The sequence below is a fragment of the Aethalodelphis obliquidens genome, unplaced genomic scaffold (assembly GCF_003676395.1).
Source record: "Aethalodelphis obliquidens isolate GAN/ISIS:26980383/991018 unplaced genomic scaffold, ASM367639v1 scaffold23, whole genome shotgun sequence".
Lineage (NCBI taxonomy): Eukaryota > Metazoa > Chordata > Mammalia > Artiodactyla > Delphinidae > Aethalodelphis > Aethalodelphis obliquidens.
The window spans coordinates 7,661,837-7,680,332 of NW_020837967.1; the positions used below are offsets into that span (position 1 = coordinate 7,661,837).

General features: G+C 41.4%; 1 protein-coding gene across 2 annotated transcripts in view; it reads left to right on the plus strand.

Moving 5' to 3' along the window:
• CAMK1D (calcium/calmodulin dependent protein kinase ID) overlaps positions 1-18,496 on the plus strand; it is a 410,742-nt gene that overhangs the window by 249,928 nt on the left and 142,318 nt on the right. For both annotated transcript variants that reach the window (XM_027121645.1, XM_027121644.1), the window contains exon 3: positions 8,497-8,571. In XM_027121645.1, the coding sequence (XP_026977446.1) occupies positions 8,497-8,571 (75 nt within the window). The remainder of the gene's footprint in view (positions 1-8,496; positions 8,572-18,496) is intronic.

Genomic DNA, 18,496 nt, shown 5'->3' on the forward strand with positions numbered 1-18,496 from the left:
TTGGTGTCCTGTTGATTACAGCGTCACCTGCTGCCATCAAAAAAAGATGACTCGAAGCTTTGGATTTTGAATCCTCACCTTTCCTGGAGTGGTCTGTATTCTTTTTTAAAAAATTGATTAATTAATTTATTTATTGGCTGCGTTGGGTCTTCGTTGCTGCGTGCGGGCTTTCTCCAGTTGCGGTGCGTGGGGGCTACTCTTCGTTGTGGTGCGTGGGCTTCTCATTGCAGTGGCTTCTCTTGTTGCGGAGCACAGGCTCTAGGTGCTTGGGCTTCAATAGTTGTGGCACGTGGGCTCTAGAGCGCAGGCTCAGTAGTTGTGGCGCACGGGCTTAGTTGTTCTGCGGCTTGTGGGATCTTCCCGGACCAGGGCTCGAACCTGTGTCCCCTGCATTGGCAGGCGGATTCTTAACCACTGCGCCACCAGGGAAGCCCCCTATATTTTTAATAGACAAGATCTCTCTATATATGTAACATGATACATGTATGTATATATATATAATATTTTTCTATACATGTATATATATGTGTGTGTATACATAGATAATGAAACCACATAATTTAATGTTCAGTTAACAAATGAGGAAATCAAGTCAGAAAGTATTTAAAGGCTTGCCCAGAATCTTGCAGTTAAATGTGTCAGAGCTGAGACCCAACCTATCGCTTGATTGCTTGAGCGCTTGAACTAATCAATATGTGTTTCTTTGTGTCCAGCATTATGGATACATTTTGGTGAATCAGGTGTTGATGATTTTGATCAAGAGCCTTTTAAAAATTACCTCTTTGTAAAAGTCTGGCAGTACAACAGTCCATCAACCTTTCTCTACTTGGGTTCAGTGGGAGAATCAGGCCCTAATTCCCTAAAGCATTTATTGTATATAGTGAATTCACTTTCTCCCCTGTGCCATCCTTGGGAGAATTGAGAAAATAGTCACTCAAATCAGTTTTCTCTGTTCTGTTCAGATGAAGAACCTCAGTTAAGAAAAACTGGAGGGTGAAAATTTCCTCCCATCCTATAGCACACTTTTTGAGGTACTCATTTACTGGTTTAACATGTATCCTTCTAGACTTTCATTCTCTGCAAATAAAACCATGTAACTATGTACGCACATACGCATACAAACAGATGGATACAATGCAGTATGTACAAAGACAAGGGATGAAAGAACTGGGGTGGCCCAGAGGAGAGGGAATCAGTCCTGCAAGAGGTAGGGGGTAGCAAGGGATTCACAGTGGAAGTGATGGGTCTCGGAGGATGAGTAGTTTAATAAGAAGATAAGAGAGGAATGAGCACACCTATGTGGCCAGAGAGGAAGGTGTGCACTAGGGTTTGAGAACTGCCTGGGTCCAGTAAAGTTCTGGTATGGGGCAGCGGTGGAGGATGAGATGGAATGGACGGGTGAGGACCAAGCAATATGGGACCTTGTAGGTCATGTCAAGTCGTTTGGACTTTATTCTGGACTGTGGAGAGCCATTGATGAATTTCATTCTAAGACATTTGATCAACTCTATATTGTGGAATGATGGCTCAGGAAACAGCATGGAGGATGGTTAGAAAGAGAGCCAGACCGGAGGGAACACAGGAGAATGATTAAGTGGTTATAAAGTAGGAGTGATCATCAATAAAATAGGAATAATAATGCCTGCTTTATAGCGTTGTTGGGAGAATGAAATGCGATAACATCTGTGAATGCGCCTGTTAAGTTATAAAAAGGAAAGGTATTATTTTTTTAATACCACCTGGCAAATATTTCAACTTTATCACTTTCCCTTGTGACTGACAATATACTGATTTTCTCAGCATTGTTTCCTGTACTGCTTGTAACAAGAGGGAGAGAAAAATCTGACCCAAGAAAGGATTTTGAGTGATTTTTTTAAATCTTCAAATATTTTTGAGGCCATTTGCCATGCCAGAGAACCATAGCGTCTTTTCTGTGAATGAAATTTAAACTTTCTGGGCTGTTTAGAAAAAGATAAAGAGTGGTGGGTGGTGAAAGACCTGGTCCTTTAGGTCTTTGCCTGAGAGGGACCTGCTTTTCCCCTGAGGGAGAACTTCCTTGGACTGGACTGTTAACCCGGAAGTGCTTGTGGGAGGAGGACAGGAAGCTGGTCGCGGCTCATTGACGTAACTCCTGCCTTGTGCACCTGCGCCGAGATTGGTTCCTCCACCATATTTGTTCTGCTTTCACTGGTAATCACCGTGTCTCCTGTCTGCCCCTTCTGATTATATTTCCTTCCATCTCTTACCTTCTTGTGGCCTCTTTAAGTTTTCCAAGGACCACCCAAAGGAAAGGTGTTTTGTTGCCTTTCCTTCTGATAATTCTCTTAGTGCTCATAATTACTGCCATGGTCTTCCCACCCCACGCCCCCCCTCCCCCCTCCAGATCAGTGAACCACGATAGGATGAAAACAAGCAAAAAATGTTGGATTTTCCTTTCTCTTCTCTTCTCTTTTGTGTTTTTCTAACTTTCCTCAGTTCATATGGAGTTCAAAATGTGTGGCTCCTGGGACCATGGAGAATTAGACCAGAGGGAGAAATGATGTCACTATCATTTTCATAGGAGCACGTGTAGTCAATAGGATGCCCGTCCTTTGGGTCCTGATGTTCTCTCCAGCCTGGGGGTTTGGAATGGGGCCTACTTGTGCAGTTGGCACGATTTTTTGCATGAATTAACTTTAAAATGTTTTCCTGGCTCTTTCTAGGGTTTTCTTGCTTGGCTGTCAGTTACCATGCAGGCAGAAGTCTGCCTCAGTGCCCATATGCTGTTTTCCCATTCAACTTTTCTCTCCCTCTCTCTGCCTGGGCCCACTTCCCTCTATCCACCTCTTCTGTCCATTATTGTAGATTATGGAGACTTTAGAGAAGATTACCACCTAAACCATTTACCCTCCGTACATAGATATACCAGACAGTGCTTACTTTGGGCCTGGTAGATAAGTGATTAAAATTAAGAGAGGAGCTTCCCCGGTGGCGCAGTTGTTGGGAGTCTGCCTGCCGATGCAGGGGACGCGGGTTCGTGCCCCGGTCTGGGAGGGTCCCATGTGCCGCGGGGCGGCTGGGCCCGTGAGCCATGGCCGCTGAGCCTGCGAGTCCGGAGCCTGTGCTCCGCAACGAGAGAGGCCAAAACAGTGAGAGGCCCGCGTCCCACAAAAAAAAAAATTAAGAGGTTCTTTTCATCACAGAGTTGCTTTCAGTGACATTATTCTTTTGAATTATGCATATTTTAGAAAGGATTGCTGTTTGGGGGTGGACATTTCATGTTTGGAGGTCCTCTTGGCCGTGTTTTGGAGAGACCGAGTACTGACCTACAGGTATTTAGCTATGCAAGGTTAACAGAACCTTGGTTTTCATTTGCTTGTAGCTGAGATGCCCCACCTCTTTTCTCTGTCCATTTTCTTCCCCCTTCTGATGATACCAGCAGATGTAGGCTGATGCAAGGCTCTTCCTGATTGTAATTTCTGGACTCCTAACTGTTCCTTCTGCTTCTGAATATCTCTGCCTCTGGTTCCCTTTGACCCGCTGGGATTTCATCTGTCAGGATGTGTATAACCAAGTATCTTGAGAGCTTCCAGTAGAGTTCAGGATAGTAGAACAAATCTCTGCCCCACTCCCCTCAGAAGTGGATATCATATTGTTAGTTATGAAATTTAATGCTTTAGGTGTGGTAATTCTATGCAAATAACTGAATTTATGTGAACTGTTAGGTATTCTCATAGTTACTAGTTAATATGAAGTTATAACATAAGTGCTTGAACAGGGTCTTGGGAGTTAGAATCTTGGCAATTCCAGTTACTAGTAGTATGACCTTGGAACACTTTCCTAGCCTCCTGGGGGTCTTAGTTTTCCTCTTTTAAAAATAGGGAGAATGATAGCTACTTTGTAGGATTGCTGTATTACATGAAATCCTTAAAAATACTTAGTATAGTTTTGACACAGACTTAACACTCAGTAAATGGTATGTAGAAAACAGCTATGTAAGTGGGGCCTAAAGAAAGTTATAAAATTAGTTCACTAGGTTTAGATGTGTTACATCCCAGGGGACTAAGGAAATCGCACTTATCGCAAAAAAGTCACAGTTGAAATATTTGAGAAAACAATATAAGAGATGTCGGCAAATTTTCCAAATATGAAAAAGGTAGACTGTGAGATGTATAGATGGGGAAATTTGGCTCCAATGCACAGCAAAGTTCTGGAACAGTAAATTAAGCATATGGTTTATAATCATTTAGTAAAGACTGTAGTAGGTGCTAGAAGTCACCGTGGGTTTACTAAGAACAAAACTTCCCAAACATTCCATTTCCCTTTCAAATAGTATTATGTGCTGTGTAAAAGTGAGGAATGCCATTTCAGCCGAGAATCTAATTGTCTACTTATGGTTAGTACAGTAGAATATGGGCTAAGACTGCTGCGTTTGTAACTCAGCAGCCATTGAAGCCAGCTGATTAATGTCTTGGTTTTCTTGATGGGGTCTCTGGTGGAATACCATGGAGTTCTGGCATGTGACTCTCACTTAAGACTTTAACTAGGAATGTAGATGAAGACATACGGTATGAATGTGTACCAACAAAATATGCAGATGGCCCAAAGTGGAGAGGGGTAGTAACTATAATAGAAGAGAGAATCAAAATTCAGAATATTTCTGATCATTTGAAGCATTGCACGGAACCCAAAAGATTGAGTTGAATGAAGCTAAAGTGAAGACGTTAAGCTCAAAAGGTCAAGCCTGAGTAAGAAAGGAGATCTTGTTTGGCAGAAGTTCAGGTAAAAATGATCTGGTCATTTAATTGACCCTAAACTTTATATTCTTCCATTCATCCATCCAGTCATTCATTAATTCACTCTAACATGTATTGAAAGTACTACCTGCCATGCCCTTTTCTTACCATTGGGGAGACAGTAGTGAACAAAATAGTCAAAAATCCCTACCCCCATGGAGCTTATCTTCTTCATATGCCAACAGTTGTGCAGCTGCCTAAAAAAAGTGAACCTAATGTTAGACTTTATTTGCAAAAAGTATAATATCCAGCTCATGATGGTTAATAGTTCTACTCTGTTATTTAATATGTTGTTCTTGGTGCTATATCTTACACTGGGATCATTACTTTCAGTTCTGAATGCTCTAGTCTGGACAAACAAGAGTGACAATAACATGATGGTAGGAATATAAACCATGCTGAAGGGAAATTGGTCGATGATAGGAAGAGTAAACTAAGTAGGGAAATTATAGCCCTCAAATATTTGCAAGATACATGAGACGAGTTTATATGATATGTAAGCTTGTTCTGTGTGGCTCCCAGGAGTCAATACTAATTATGACAAGGATGATTTCTGGTAAACAGAAGAAAGATTGAGCTCCGTGAGGGCTGAGATGTCGCTGCTGTGATTCCTAGTCATGTGCCTGGTACATGGTGGGCGCCCAGAGATGTGTGGATGGATATTCACATGGCATTTTGTGAAGATAACCTAGGTACTGAAATAACGTAAAAAATTTAAGTTCATTTTTTGTGTATCTTTTTGCGGTACACGAGCCTCTCACTGTTGTGGCCTCTCCCGTGTGGAGCACAGGCTCCGGACACGCAGGCTCAGTGGCCATGGCTCACGGGGCCTAGCCGCTCCGCAGCGTGTGGGATCTTCCTGGACCGGGGCACGAACCCGTGTCTCCTGCATCGGCAGGCGGACTCTCAACCACTGCGCCACCAGGGAAGCCCTGAGTTCGGTTTTTGTATATCTTAAGGAATCTGAGGGTGGAATAAAGTACCTGAGAACAGCTCTGAGGGATCAGGATGTTTTCTTCGATCACGTTCGAACATTTACAAGTGAATTAAACCACTTTTCTTAAGAGACATTTAAGAGGCCATTTTAAGATTTCTTTGAAATTTCTAATATGCTTATTCACACATTACCCAACCCAGCTCAACCTCCATCATTTTTTGAGGGCTTCCCCATAATTCTGACCCAGGGCCTTGCTTTCTCTGAATTTAACAATTCTGCAGAGCGTAACGTTAAATTCTTCCCTAATTGCTTCATGGGTCTCCCCATCAAGGTGATAAGATTTTGGAGGGAAAAACCTTATTTTATAGTTTTCTCGTATCAGACACAGAGCAGAAAGTCAGGAAATGATGATTGCTTGCTTGATTCATCCGCTAAGAAGGAGAGTCAGTAGCAATAGCATTTCAGCCACTGTAAGAACTCATGTAAGACATAACGGTTAAATAGACTTTAATTTCTCTAGCCCCTGCATACAAAGAAGGGATTCATGTTCTTAATTTATTAGAGTCTCCTACGTTGCCGGGCATGTGCTTTGTACGTAGTTGACTCTTTGTATATAGCTGAATATTAATGGCTGTGGTCCAGGGCTCAAGTTGTCTTCTTGGCTAAACCTCCGAGGGGAGCTGGGACTCCAGGTACAAACCCCTAAGCCCAGCTTGGAGGCTCATTGACTGGGATTCATGTACTTGGGTGGCCGGATCTAGCACCCAGTTACATTTGAATTTCAGATAAACAACAGTGCAATGTTTGGGACACACTTATATTTAAAGTGTTCATTGTTTATCTAGAATCAGACGTTAACTGGGTGCCCTGTATTTTATCTGGCAACTCTCCATATAGACCCCATTCTTTTCGTGGTCCTGTGAATCTAAGCTGCTAATTAACCCCTAAATTAACTTCACTGAAAGAAAATATTCGTGCCCATGTGATTGATTCCAATGGCAACTTTTTTTAATTGAAAAGTGGGAAAATCCATGCGCTGTATACTGTTGTTGTCATATTCTTTCAGGTGTGTCCAATAATGATACTTCCACAGACACCTAGGGTCTCAGCAGTTCCAAATTAATCTCTCATGGTTTCCTTGGTGGCATAGTTTAGCTGGTTCACATGATATGTTCCTGATGTTATTTTGCTCAGACACCACAGAAACCATTGCTAACAAATAATCAGGTTCTCCACGTTAGAAGCGGGTGAAATGTGAATTTGGGATACTCTGTCTTCTCACTTCCTACACATCAACTGCATTGGCTAATAAGAGCCGCAGCAATCAAAGCAAAACATTACCTCTCCTGGTTAATTCTTCTGTTCTCTTCTTTCATCTGCTCAAAGGGAAGATAATATTCCTTATAAACTTCTTTTGAGGGGAAGACAGCTCACACTTAGGAAAGTTGCATCCATTTTCCCTAAATAAATAATGACTTGCCGTTCAGGAGCAAAAGCCTTAAATATCATTTATTCATTCAGCAAACCTTTATCAAGCAGCTCTATGCTAGGTACTAAGTGGAAACAGAATGAGTAAGATGTAGTCCCTGCTTTCAAGGGTTCACAGGAATCTGCCCGTTCAGTGCTTGCTTTTAAATGGCTCAGCAGTCATTTCAGAGAAAAAGTGTGTAGTAAGAGCTAACTAGCTCATAATGAAATGATTCTTCTCTCAAATGCTTTCAACAAATACCAAACCTTACATTCCGAGCAGAGGCTGTTCCTAATCGGTATTTCCAAGGGCTAGACTTGGACTGGTTCCTTCTCCCTTTGTTCAGTCATTAGGACTTTGCTGCTCCCAGTGTGGCCCGCAGACCAGCAGCATCAGCATCTCCTAGGAGCTTGTTAGCAATGCAGACTCTCGGGCCCTGTCCTGGACCCACTGAATCAGAGTGTGCAGTGGAACCAGGACCCCAGGTGATTCATGTGCACATGGCCCTGAGGTTTGAGAAGCCCTGGTTTGATACAGAATTTCTCCAGCTCCACGTTGTGTGGGATGATCATCTGAGGATCTTGTTGAGGCAGATTCCTGGGCCCCAGCCTCAGGGATTCTGATTCTGTATGACGGGGCCCAGCCTGAGAATTTGCATTTCTCACAATCTCCCAGGAGATGCTGGTGTCGCCTGTTTGGGAAGCACTCTTGGGGTAGCACCAGTCTAGCTCGCTTGGGGTATTGAACTGACCTTTGTTGGCGATGGTGACTAGAGCCCCAGTGAGGAGCTCAGTCTGGTTTTCCATTGCTTACACTGGAGTCAGGAACATGAGGACGAAACTGTTCCCTGGACCATCTAGCCTGTTGTGGGGATGGATTTGCATACAGTGGACTATTCAGGCCAGTCTGTTCTGGCTGTTGTGAGACTACAGAAGAGGGAGCAATTAAATTCTCCTTGGGGGCTGAGCCATTTGAGTTGGGCCCTGCAAGATAATAGGATTTTGGCCCATTCCTGGGATTCATACGAATAAATGCCAGGAGAGTGGGATATACATGAAGCAGTGATAGTTAATCCAGTATTGCTACATTGTAAGATATAGAGCCTTCAGAAAGAAGAGGAGAGAGCATGGGAGATGGGTCTGGGAAAAAGTTTGGGGGCAAGATGGAGAGGTGTCTTAAAAATGTCACCTTAAGGAGTTTCGATTCTGTCTTAGAATTTTTTGCTATAATGACATCTGTTTGTTTTTTTTTTTTAAAAAAAGTTTGCATGTCTCATACTTACTATTCTGTGTGTGTGCTTTTTTTTTTTTTTTCAGGATTAAGCATGAAAATATTGTGGCCCTGGAAGACATCTATGAAAGCCCAAATCACTTGTACTTGGTCATGCAGCTGTAAGTACCTGATTTAATTGATGAGTGCAGACCAGGGGTTGCAAACTCAAATGCCTAAAGGGCCAGGTGGTAAAATAAATTAATGGAGTGGGCGGGGCAAGACAGCAGGGAGTGGTGAGAACTGTAGGGCAGTGGGCAAGAATGTGTCTGTCTAAGAACAGTGGTCTTTAGACCTCACTTGGTCTCATCTGCAGCTGCTGGATCAGACCGAAAATCTGGAGTCCTCACAATGGAATCCAATGCTACTGTTGCAGGGTCGCTCTATCTAGGATGATGTCTCTTTTGCTTTTTTAATGTGCAAGGTCCAAATGTTGCTTCCTGAAAGCACTTCAGTGGGCCCACTGTGAATACACTCTGCTCCTGTCTCCAGGAGAAACTCCCACCCTTGTCTTCATTTCTAGGGAGGCTGGGGGATGGCAGCAGATGGTAGCTGTGTGTTCTGTCCCTTCCCTTCTCCTCTTCTGCTGGCAGATAAATGCACATGTGATTCATGCCAAACATACGAGACGTATAATTGGAGTTGGACTGTGCCATTAGCATAGTCCCCCTTTAGAATATTTCTGCATTCCAGTAACTCTGGAGCTTACCAGAAGGTGGAAGAAATAAGAAAGCCGAATATCTAGGTAGAGGCTATACTTGAACAGGTGTTTTTTTTGTTTTTTGTTTTTTTTATGTGAGGTGAAATTAGCCTGCCCACATACACAAATGCTTTATTCTAAGTGATGTAATTCGTAGGAGTATTCCAGGACTAAACTTGTTATAATTAAGTGACGGAAGCTGTATCAGAATGCTACATGTTCACCACGACTTGAGTAAATTCTGGAACACTTTGTTATTGAGCTTAATGACCAAAGAGGATTTTTGCTGAAGGTCAGAATATATACTTCAATTTCATTATTTATTAATGATTTTCAGACTTTGAATTTCCAAAGGTATTTAGAAGATTTGAGGGTCAGGCTAACAATTTCTTTTTCATCGATTTTCCTTTTTCTTATGAATGTTTAAACAACACATTAACTTGGAATCATGTTAGGATGCAAATAAGTTTTCATCAATGCATTTATTTAATCTTTCATTATTTTTAAAGTATTTTTAGTAGGTTATGACACTTTAAACACTTATAAAAGTGTCCAAGTTGGAAGCATGTGGGCAGTTTTTCTCTGACAAATGACAGTCCTAGGTGATGACCAGCAGTTTTACAGGTTTGTGTGTCGTTGTCGGCCGTTAGGCAGTGACTGGTGACTCCATGTTAATTTTCAGTATCCTAAGTGCGATCTTTCCTAGTTCCTTGCTATTCTGTTTGTTTTATGATTCACCACATTTCTAGTTCCCCCCAGATCTGATATCCTTCCTAGAAATTCATGTGACTTTCTTTTATGCAGAATCAACTCTTAAAGAAGCAGGTGAATCACTTTCCCATCCAATATTGACTGCCCAATAGGAAAAACAGAACATTTTGGGGACAAGAAAAAGCCCCACAAAATGTCTGTAGTACATTTAAATGTGTGCTTTTTTATTGGCAATGCAAAAAGCAAAATATTAATACTTGAATCCAAAGCTATATGCATTCACTTGCTTTAAGTTCTCTGTTTATGAAACCGTCACTAAATAAGAGGAAACACCCCAAATATGTACGTCTCAGCTCTGCCTCTTACTGGCTGGGTGAACTTTAGCAAATAACTGGGCCTTTCTACTTTCTCTATGGAATTATTTTATCAGTTTGTCTCTGCAGATGGTCTTTAATTTTATGAGATAAAGCAACTTGATTGTATATTTATGAGCAGTAGTGTATATAAAGATAGGTTGGCAGGAGAGCATGAAAGTGTCCAGAATGGGATGAACTTTAGAACATTTCTCTTACTATTTTATTGTTTTCAGTGTGTAAGTCTTCCATATCTTTGTTGAATTTATTCTGAACTATTTTTTTTGATCTCGTTGTAAATGTGTTTTTACTTCATTTTTCCAGTGACTTGCTTCTGTTATAAAAATACAGTTGATTTTTGTACCTTAACTTACAATCTTGCTAAATTCACTTATTGTTTGTAGTAGTTGTGGATTTCTTAGCATTTTCTATCTAAACAATCATGTCATCTGCAATTTACGTTGATTCTGGTTGGTCCCCAAAGGAATTCTATTTGGTAAAACACTGATAGTTTAGTCCTAAATATTAAGTGTATTTGAATGTCGTAATTATACTCCTTTAAAATGTTTTATGTCAGATGTTTTGAAAATTCAAATTGACCTCCCTCTTATTCCTTCCTCTCCTCCATTCGTTATCTTAATCAGTGAGATTTTTAAAAAAGCAATGGCAAAAAAGAAAGAAAGGGAGGGAGGGAGGGAGGAAGGAAGGAAGGAAGGAAGGAAGGAAGGAAGGAGACCCTTAATGGATCAGAATATAATCCTGAGAAAATCTTTGGTCTGGTTTGAGAATTTTGTGGGCTTCATTGTTATTTTTGTTGTTGTGTTTTAGTTTTTGTCAGTAAGACTCAATAGTTTTCGCTTGTGAGACCCCTGTATTTTTTCTGCCTGGGTCAGCGGAACGTGGGTTGGTTTGTTTTTTTTAAGAGTTTAGAAAGTCCTTGATTCCTAAATACTTGGGGATGATCTAGAACACAGCATTTGAGAGGGACTTTAGTTCACAGTATTTGTGCCTGGGAGGTTTCTGGTTTCCTAGGAAACATCGTCTTGGGCACTGACGCTCAGATATAATAGGGGATGCTCAGTAGTAATTTTATTACTTAGCTAATTGCTATTTCGACTCTGAGTACTGTAGCATGTTTGTTCCTTCGCTACTGCAGCAAAGGAAATTTGATTGTTTATAGAGTTCTATATTTAAATTTGATTCGGGGTTTGGGACAAATATCTTTTTTTCCCCAGAGTGCTATTTTTTCGAGCTTTCTTCTCTTTTTTCAGTTCTTTTTTATTATTGAGAGATAATTGACTTATAACATTTTATTCATTTTAGGTGTACAACATAATGAATAGTTCTTTTTGGGAACATTCTTCCTTAGATAGTGTGAGATCAAAATGACATTGAAGTAAATTACAGAAGAAAGGTCAGTTTGTTTAAAGTTTATTTCTGGTCTGACTTTGCTTGTGGGGTGTTAGCCCACAAGCTGGGCTTGAGGTTATCATATTCACCAGATCCGAAGTAAACTCCTGAACGTTTCACAAAATCTGCTTTCTCCTGCTGTCTGTCTCATCCCAGCAAATGGTAAACTTCTTTCTTCCAGTTGCTCAGGCCAAAACCCAAAGTCTTCCTTGACTCACCTTTTTTCTCTTAGGCCCTACAGTCCCATCCATTGGCAAACCCTGTGGTCACCAACTCGAGACTATCTCAAGAATCCAGCCACTTTCTCTTCATCTCCACCATCATGGATAAAACTTATCTTTCTTCCCCCATCCTTTCCCCACTGCACTGGTCTTTCTCAGCATGTTAGCCAGACCTTGTCATGCCTCTTGAAAACTCCTACTGGCTTCCCATCTCAGAGTACAAGACCAAGTCCCTTTTTTTTGGCCGCACCGTGTAGCATGCAGGATCTTAGTTCCCCAACCAGGGATTGGACCCAAGCCACAAGCAGTGGAAGCGGGGAGTCTTAACCACTGGACCACCAGGGAAGTGCAAAGACCAAAGTCCTTGTAGCAGTCTCCAGGGTCTTCCGTGTCCAGACCCCCTGGTCACCTCTCTGACCTCACCCCCCCACTCCTCTCTCATTATTTCATTCACCTTGCTGTTCCTCAAACACACCACGCCTTTGCCACCACGGACCTTTGTTCTGCTTGGAACACTGTCTCTTTGATATCTTCATGCCATCATGGAAATATTAGAAACATTAGAATTTCTGCCAAATGTCACCGTTTCAATGAGATATTATTCCCCAACACCCTGAAATAGCACCTCTCCCTACCGTCTCTTGCCACACACACATTCATTCCTGGCCCCCTGCCCAGCTTGATTTTTCTCTGTAGCACTTGTACCATCAGAAAACGGATCTCTGCTTTGTTCTCTGCTAGAAGCATGCTGGTACATTACGGTAGGCACTTACGAAATATTTGTTCCATTAATGATTACATATAATAGGAATAGTGGTTAACACTTATTTATTCACTCATTTAATCCTATCACAAACTCAGGAGCAACTCTCTCGTTTTTTTTTTTTTTTTAACTTAAACTGCATGCAGCATATATATTTTTTAATTTAAAACAAATTTTTGGCCGTGCCGTGTGGCATATGGGATCTTAGTTCCCTGACCAGGGATCAAACTCATGCTCCCTGCACTGGAAGTGCAGAGTCTTAACCACTGGACCGCCATGGAAATCCTCAGGAGCAACTCTTATCCCAATTTTACATGAAGAACCTGAGCAGAAAACTTGGATCATTTATCCAAGCCAGCAAGTGACCCAGTGAATACACTTAATGAAAGAAATACAATACACTGATGACATTTTCTAGGAAAAAATCTTGTAGGTAATATTAATGTGAATAGTTCAGCTTACCTTGAAAAATGTATTACTTATGATTCCGTAAATGCTTAGCTAACTATAAAATGCCCTGTATATTGTAGTGGTTTGTGAGGGGAATAAAATTTACTGCATAATATCACAGAAAGTCACTAAACCAACCTCAGTTCATTCACAGCAGTGATTGTGTTTCTTTCTTAATTTTTTCAACTAATGAAGGGATGGATGAACGTGTTTTACCAGTATTGTGATTTGCTGCATTGTGCATATTCCATGCGAGACAGAGAGATTTCTAATATTCTGATAGTCCTTTTATTCCAGGACAGCATTAAGATATGTTGTACAACTAGTTGCCCGCTGAGCCTGAAAACTAATGATTAAACACACGTTCTTTCAAGAATGTTAATTGGATTCCTGAGCAGTCCAAGACACAAAAATATATGCAGCTTCCAAGAGAAAATATGATTTATCTACTCCACTAGCTGGTGCATGAATCTGTTTGAACAGTTCCCTATTTGTGGGTTGCCAGTGTTATTTCATGTGGATATTGTATTCATAATTCATACTGTGTGTTCCCAGAAACAGTTTTAATTAGAACACAAATTATGACTCCCAACAGAAAGTCTTTTGTAAGTAGCCAAGCATAATAATGAAGACAGAAGTGTTTCTGACTATGACACCTTCATATATTTACATATAATTTACCAAAGTCTTCTCTCTGTTTACAACAGGCACTAATTGAGAGCCCAGAGGGCCTGTGGCCTCTGTTCAGTATTGGGTGGGTGGGCAGGGGCTTGGGGGACACACATGAGGTGCAGTCGGGGGATTCCATGGCTCTCTTTTTGGATGAGCAATCATAACCCACCAGCACTGCACCCCTCAAGGTTTGCGCAGGGAGCTCTGGATCACCAGGAAGTCCTCAGTGGAGGAAACGGCCTCAGGTGGAGGGTGATTAGGACGTAGCCAGATGGATGTGCTGGGCATGGTGTAGGTGGGGGGAGCCATGCTCCAGGCTGAAGGGCTGTCACGCAGAGAGGCTTTAAGGAGCCTGGGTGGGATGTGTGGGGCTCAGTCTGTGGGGACTTCAGTTTGTGAGAGGTTTAGTCTGTGAGGGGTTCAGACTACGAGGGGTCCAATCTGTGAGGGGTTTAGAATGTAGGGGGGGTCCAGTCTGTGGGGATCTGTTCTTTGCGGGTTTCAGTTTATGGGGGATCCAGTCTGTTGTGAGCGGTCCAGTCTGGGAGGAGTTTAATCCGTGGAAGGTCCAGTCTGTGGAGTGTTCAGTCTATGAGGGGCACCATCCGTAAAGTGCTATCTGTCGGGGTCTGCCTTTGGGGGTTCAGCCTGTATGCGGTTTTGTCCTGTGGGGTTTCAGTCTGGCTAGGATGGGGGACTGTGTGACGTCTTGGTGGGAGATATGGCTGGAGACCTGGGCAGAGGCAAAGCCAATACTGCAGCTGCTGCTTCTTTGTCATCCTCCAGGCTAATTACTTAATATGCTTTTATTGTTTATCCTGCCACTGGAAAACCTACTGAGAGTTAAAGAGTTTAGAGAGTTAAGGAGGAAAAGAAAAGAGAAAAGCCAAGGTCCAAGATAATCATGAACCAATTTTACCAGGTTCAGCTGTTTGAAATTGCCAACATACAATCACATTTTTTAGATCTTCCTTTTTTAATGTAAGCACTTAAAACTGTAAATTTTCCTGTTAGCACTGCTTTTCCTGAATCCCATAAGTTTTAGTATGTTGTGTTTTTATTTTCATTTGTCACAAGATATTTTCTCCTTTCCCTTGTGATTTCTTCTTTGACCCATTGGCTGCTTGAGTGTGTTGTTGAATTTCTACATATTTGTGAATTTTCCAGTTTTTCTCCCACTGTTGATTTCTACTTTCCTTTCATTGTGATAGGAAGAGATACTTTGTATGATTTCAATCTTTTAAAATTTATTCAGTTTTTTTGTGTTTTGTGGCCTAACATCCTGGAGAATGTTCCATATGAACTTGACAAAAATGTGCATTCTGCTGTTGTTGGATACTCTGTTCTGTGTATGTCTATTGATCCGATGGGCTTGTAGTTCAAGGCCTCTGTTTCCTTATTGATGTTCTGTTTGGCTGTTCCATCTATAATGGAGAGTAGCGTATTGAAGTCTCCTCCTATTTTTACAGAGCTGTTTCTTCCTTCAATCCTTTCAGTGTTTGCTTCATATATTTTGGAGCTCTGATGTGTAATACATGTTTGATGTGTGTATCTTCTTGGTGAATGGATCCTTTTATCAATGTATAATGTCCTTCTTACAACAGTTTTGACTTTTTTTTAACATCTTTTTTGGAGTATAATTGCTTTACAATGTTGTGTTAGTTTCTGCTGTGTAACGAAGTGAATCAGCTAAAAGTATACATATACCCCATGTCCCCTCCCTCTTGCGTCTCCTTCCCACCTTCCCTATCCCACTTCCCTAGGTGGTCACAAAGCACGGAGCTAATCTCCCTTTGCTATGCGGCTGCTTTCCACTAGCTATCTGTTTTACATTTGGTAGTGTATATATGTCCATGCCACTCTCTCACTTGGTCCCAGCTTACCCTTCTCCCATCCAAGTCCTCAAGTCCATTCTCTATGTCTGTGTCTTTATTCCTGTCCTGCCCCTAGGTTCATGAGAAACATTTTTTTTTTTTTGATTCCATAGTTAGCATACGGTATCTGTTTTTCTCTTTCTGACTTACTTCACTCTGTATGACAGACTCTAGGTCCATCCACCTCACTACAAATACCTCAGTTTCATTTCTTTATACGTCTGAGTAATATTCCATTGTATATATGTGCCACATCTTCTTTATCCATTCATCTGTCGATGGACACTTAGGTTGCTTCCATGTCTGGGCTATTGTAAATAGAGCTGCAATGAACATTTTGGTACATGACTCTTTTTGAATTACGGTTTTCTGAGGTTTATACCCAATAGTGGGATTGCTGGGTCGTATGGTATTTCTATTTTTAGTTTTTAAGGAACCTCCATACTGTTCTCCACAGTGGCTGTATCTATTTACACTCCCACCAACAGTGTAAGAGGGTTCCCTTTTCTCCACACCCTCTCCAGCATTTATTGTTTGTAGATTTTTTGATGTTGGCCATTCTGACCAGTGTGGGGTGATACCTCATTATAGTTTTGATTTGCATTTCTCTAATGATGAGTGATGTTAAGCATCCTTTCATCTGTTTGTTGGCAATCTGTATATCTTCTTTGGAGAAATGTCTATTTAAGTCTTCTGCCCATTTTTGGATTGGGTTGTTTGTTTTTTTGATATTGAGCTGCATGAGCTGCTTGTATATTTTGGAGATTAATCATTTGTCCGTTGATTTGTTTGTAAAGTATTTTCTCCCATTCTGAGGGTTATCTTTTCATCTTGTTTATGGTTTCCTTTGCTGTGCAAAAGCTTTTAAGTTTCATTAGGTCCCATTTGTTTATTTTTGTTTTTATTTCCATTTCTCTAGGAGGTGGGACAAAAAGGATCTTGCTGTGATTTAAGTCATAGAGTGTTCTGCCTATGTTTTCCTCTAAGAGTTTTCTAGTGTCTGGCCTTACATTTAGGTCTTTAATCCATTTAGAGTTTATTTTTGTGTATGGTGTTAGGGAGTGTTCTAATTTCATTCTTTTACATATAGCTGTCCAGTTTTCCTAGCACCACTTATTGAAGAGGCTGTCTTTTCTCCATTGTATATTCTTGCCTCCTTTATCAAAGATAAGGTGACCATATGTGTGTGGGTTTACCTCTGGGCTTTCTATTCTGTTCCATTGAGCTATGTTTCTGTTTTTGTGCCAGTATCATACTGTCTTGATTACTGGAGCTTTGTAGTATAGTCTGAAGTGTGGGAGCCTGATTTCTCCAGCTCCATGTTTTTTTGTTTCTTTGTTTTGGCGGTATGTGGACCTCTCACTGCTGTGGCCTATCCCGCCATGGAGCACAGGCTCCGGACACGCAGGCCCAGCGGCCATGGCTCACGGGCCCAGCCGCTCCACGGCACTTGGGATCCTCCCAAACCGGGGCACAAAGCCATGTCCCCTGCATCGGCAGGCGGACCCCCAACCACTGCGCCACCAGGGAAACCCTTCCATTTTTCTTTCTCAAGATTGCTTTGGCTATTCTGTGTTTCCAAACAAATTGTGAAATTTTTTGTTCAAATTCTGTGAAAAATGCCATTGGTAGTTTAATAGGGATTGCATTGAATCTGTAGATTGCTTTGGGTAGTATAGTCATCTTCACAATGTTGATTCTTCCAATCAAAGAGTATGGTATATCTCTCCATCTGTTGGTATTTCTTTCATCAGTGTCTTAGAGTTTTCTGCATACAGGTCTTTTGTCTCCTTAGGTAAGTTTATTCCTAGGTATTTTATTCTCTTTGTTGCAGTGGTATATGGGAGTGTTTCCTTCATTTCTCTTTCAGATTTTTCATCATTAGTGTATAGGAATGCAAGAGATTTATGTGCATTAATTTTGTATCCTGCTATTTTACCAGATTCATTGATTAGCTCTAGTAGTTTTCTGGTAGCATCTTTAGGATTCTCTATGTATAGCATCATGTCGTCTGCAAACAGTGACAGTTTTACTTCTTCTTTTCCGATTTGGATTCCTTTTATTTCTTTTTCTTCTCTGATTGCTGTGGCCAGAACTCCCAAAACTATGTAGAATAATACTGGTGAGAGTGGGCAACCTTGTCTTGTTCCTGATCTTAGTGTAAATGCTTTCAGTTTTTCAACATGGAGAATGATGTTGGCTGTGGTTTTGTCATATACGGCCCTTATTAGGTTGAGGTAAGTTCCCTCTGTGCCTACTTTCTGGAGGGTTTTTATCATAAATGGGTGCTGAATTTTGTTGAAAGCTTTTGCTTTCATCTGTTGAGATTATCATATGGTTTTTATCCTTCAATTTGTTAATATGGTGTATCACATTGATTGATTTGCATTTATGGAAGAATCCTTTCATTCCTGGGTTAAACCCCACTTAATCATGGCCTATGATCCTTTTAATGTGCTGTTGGATTCTGTTTGCTAATATGTTGTTGAGGATATTCGCATCTATGTTCATCAGTGATATTGGCCTGTAGTTTTCTTGTCTTTTTTTTTTTTTTTTTGCAGTACGCGGGCCTCTCACTGTTGTGGCCTCTCCTGTTGCGGAGCACAGGCTCTGGACGCACAGGCTCAGCGGCCATGGCTCACGGGCCCAGCTGCTCCGCGGTATGTGGGATCTTCCCGGAACGGGGCACAAACCCGTGTCCCCAGCATCGGCAGGCGGACTCTCAACCGCTGCGCCACCAGGGAAGCCCTGTAGTTTTCTTTTTTAGTGACATCTTTGTCTGATTTTGGTATCAGAGTGATGGTGGCCTTGTAGAATGAGTTTGGGAGTGTTCCTCCCTCTGCTATGTTTTGGATTAGTTTGAGAAGGATAGGTGTTAGGTCTTCTCTAAATG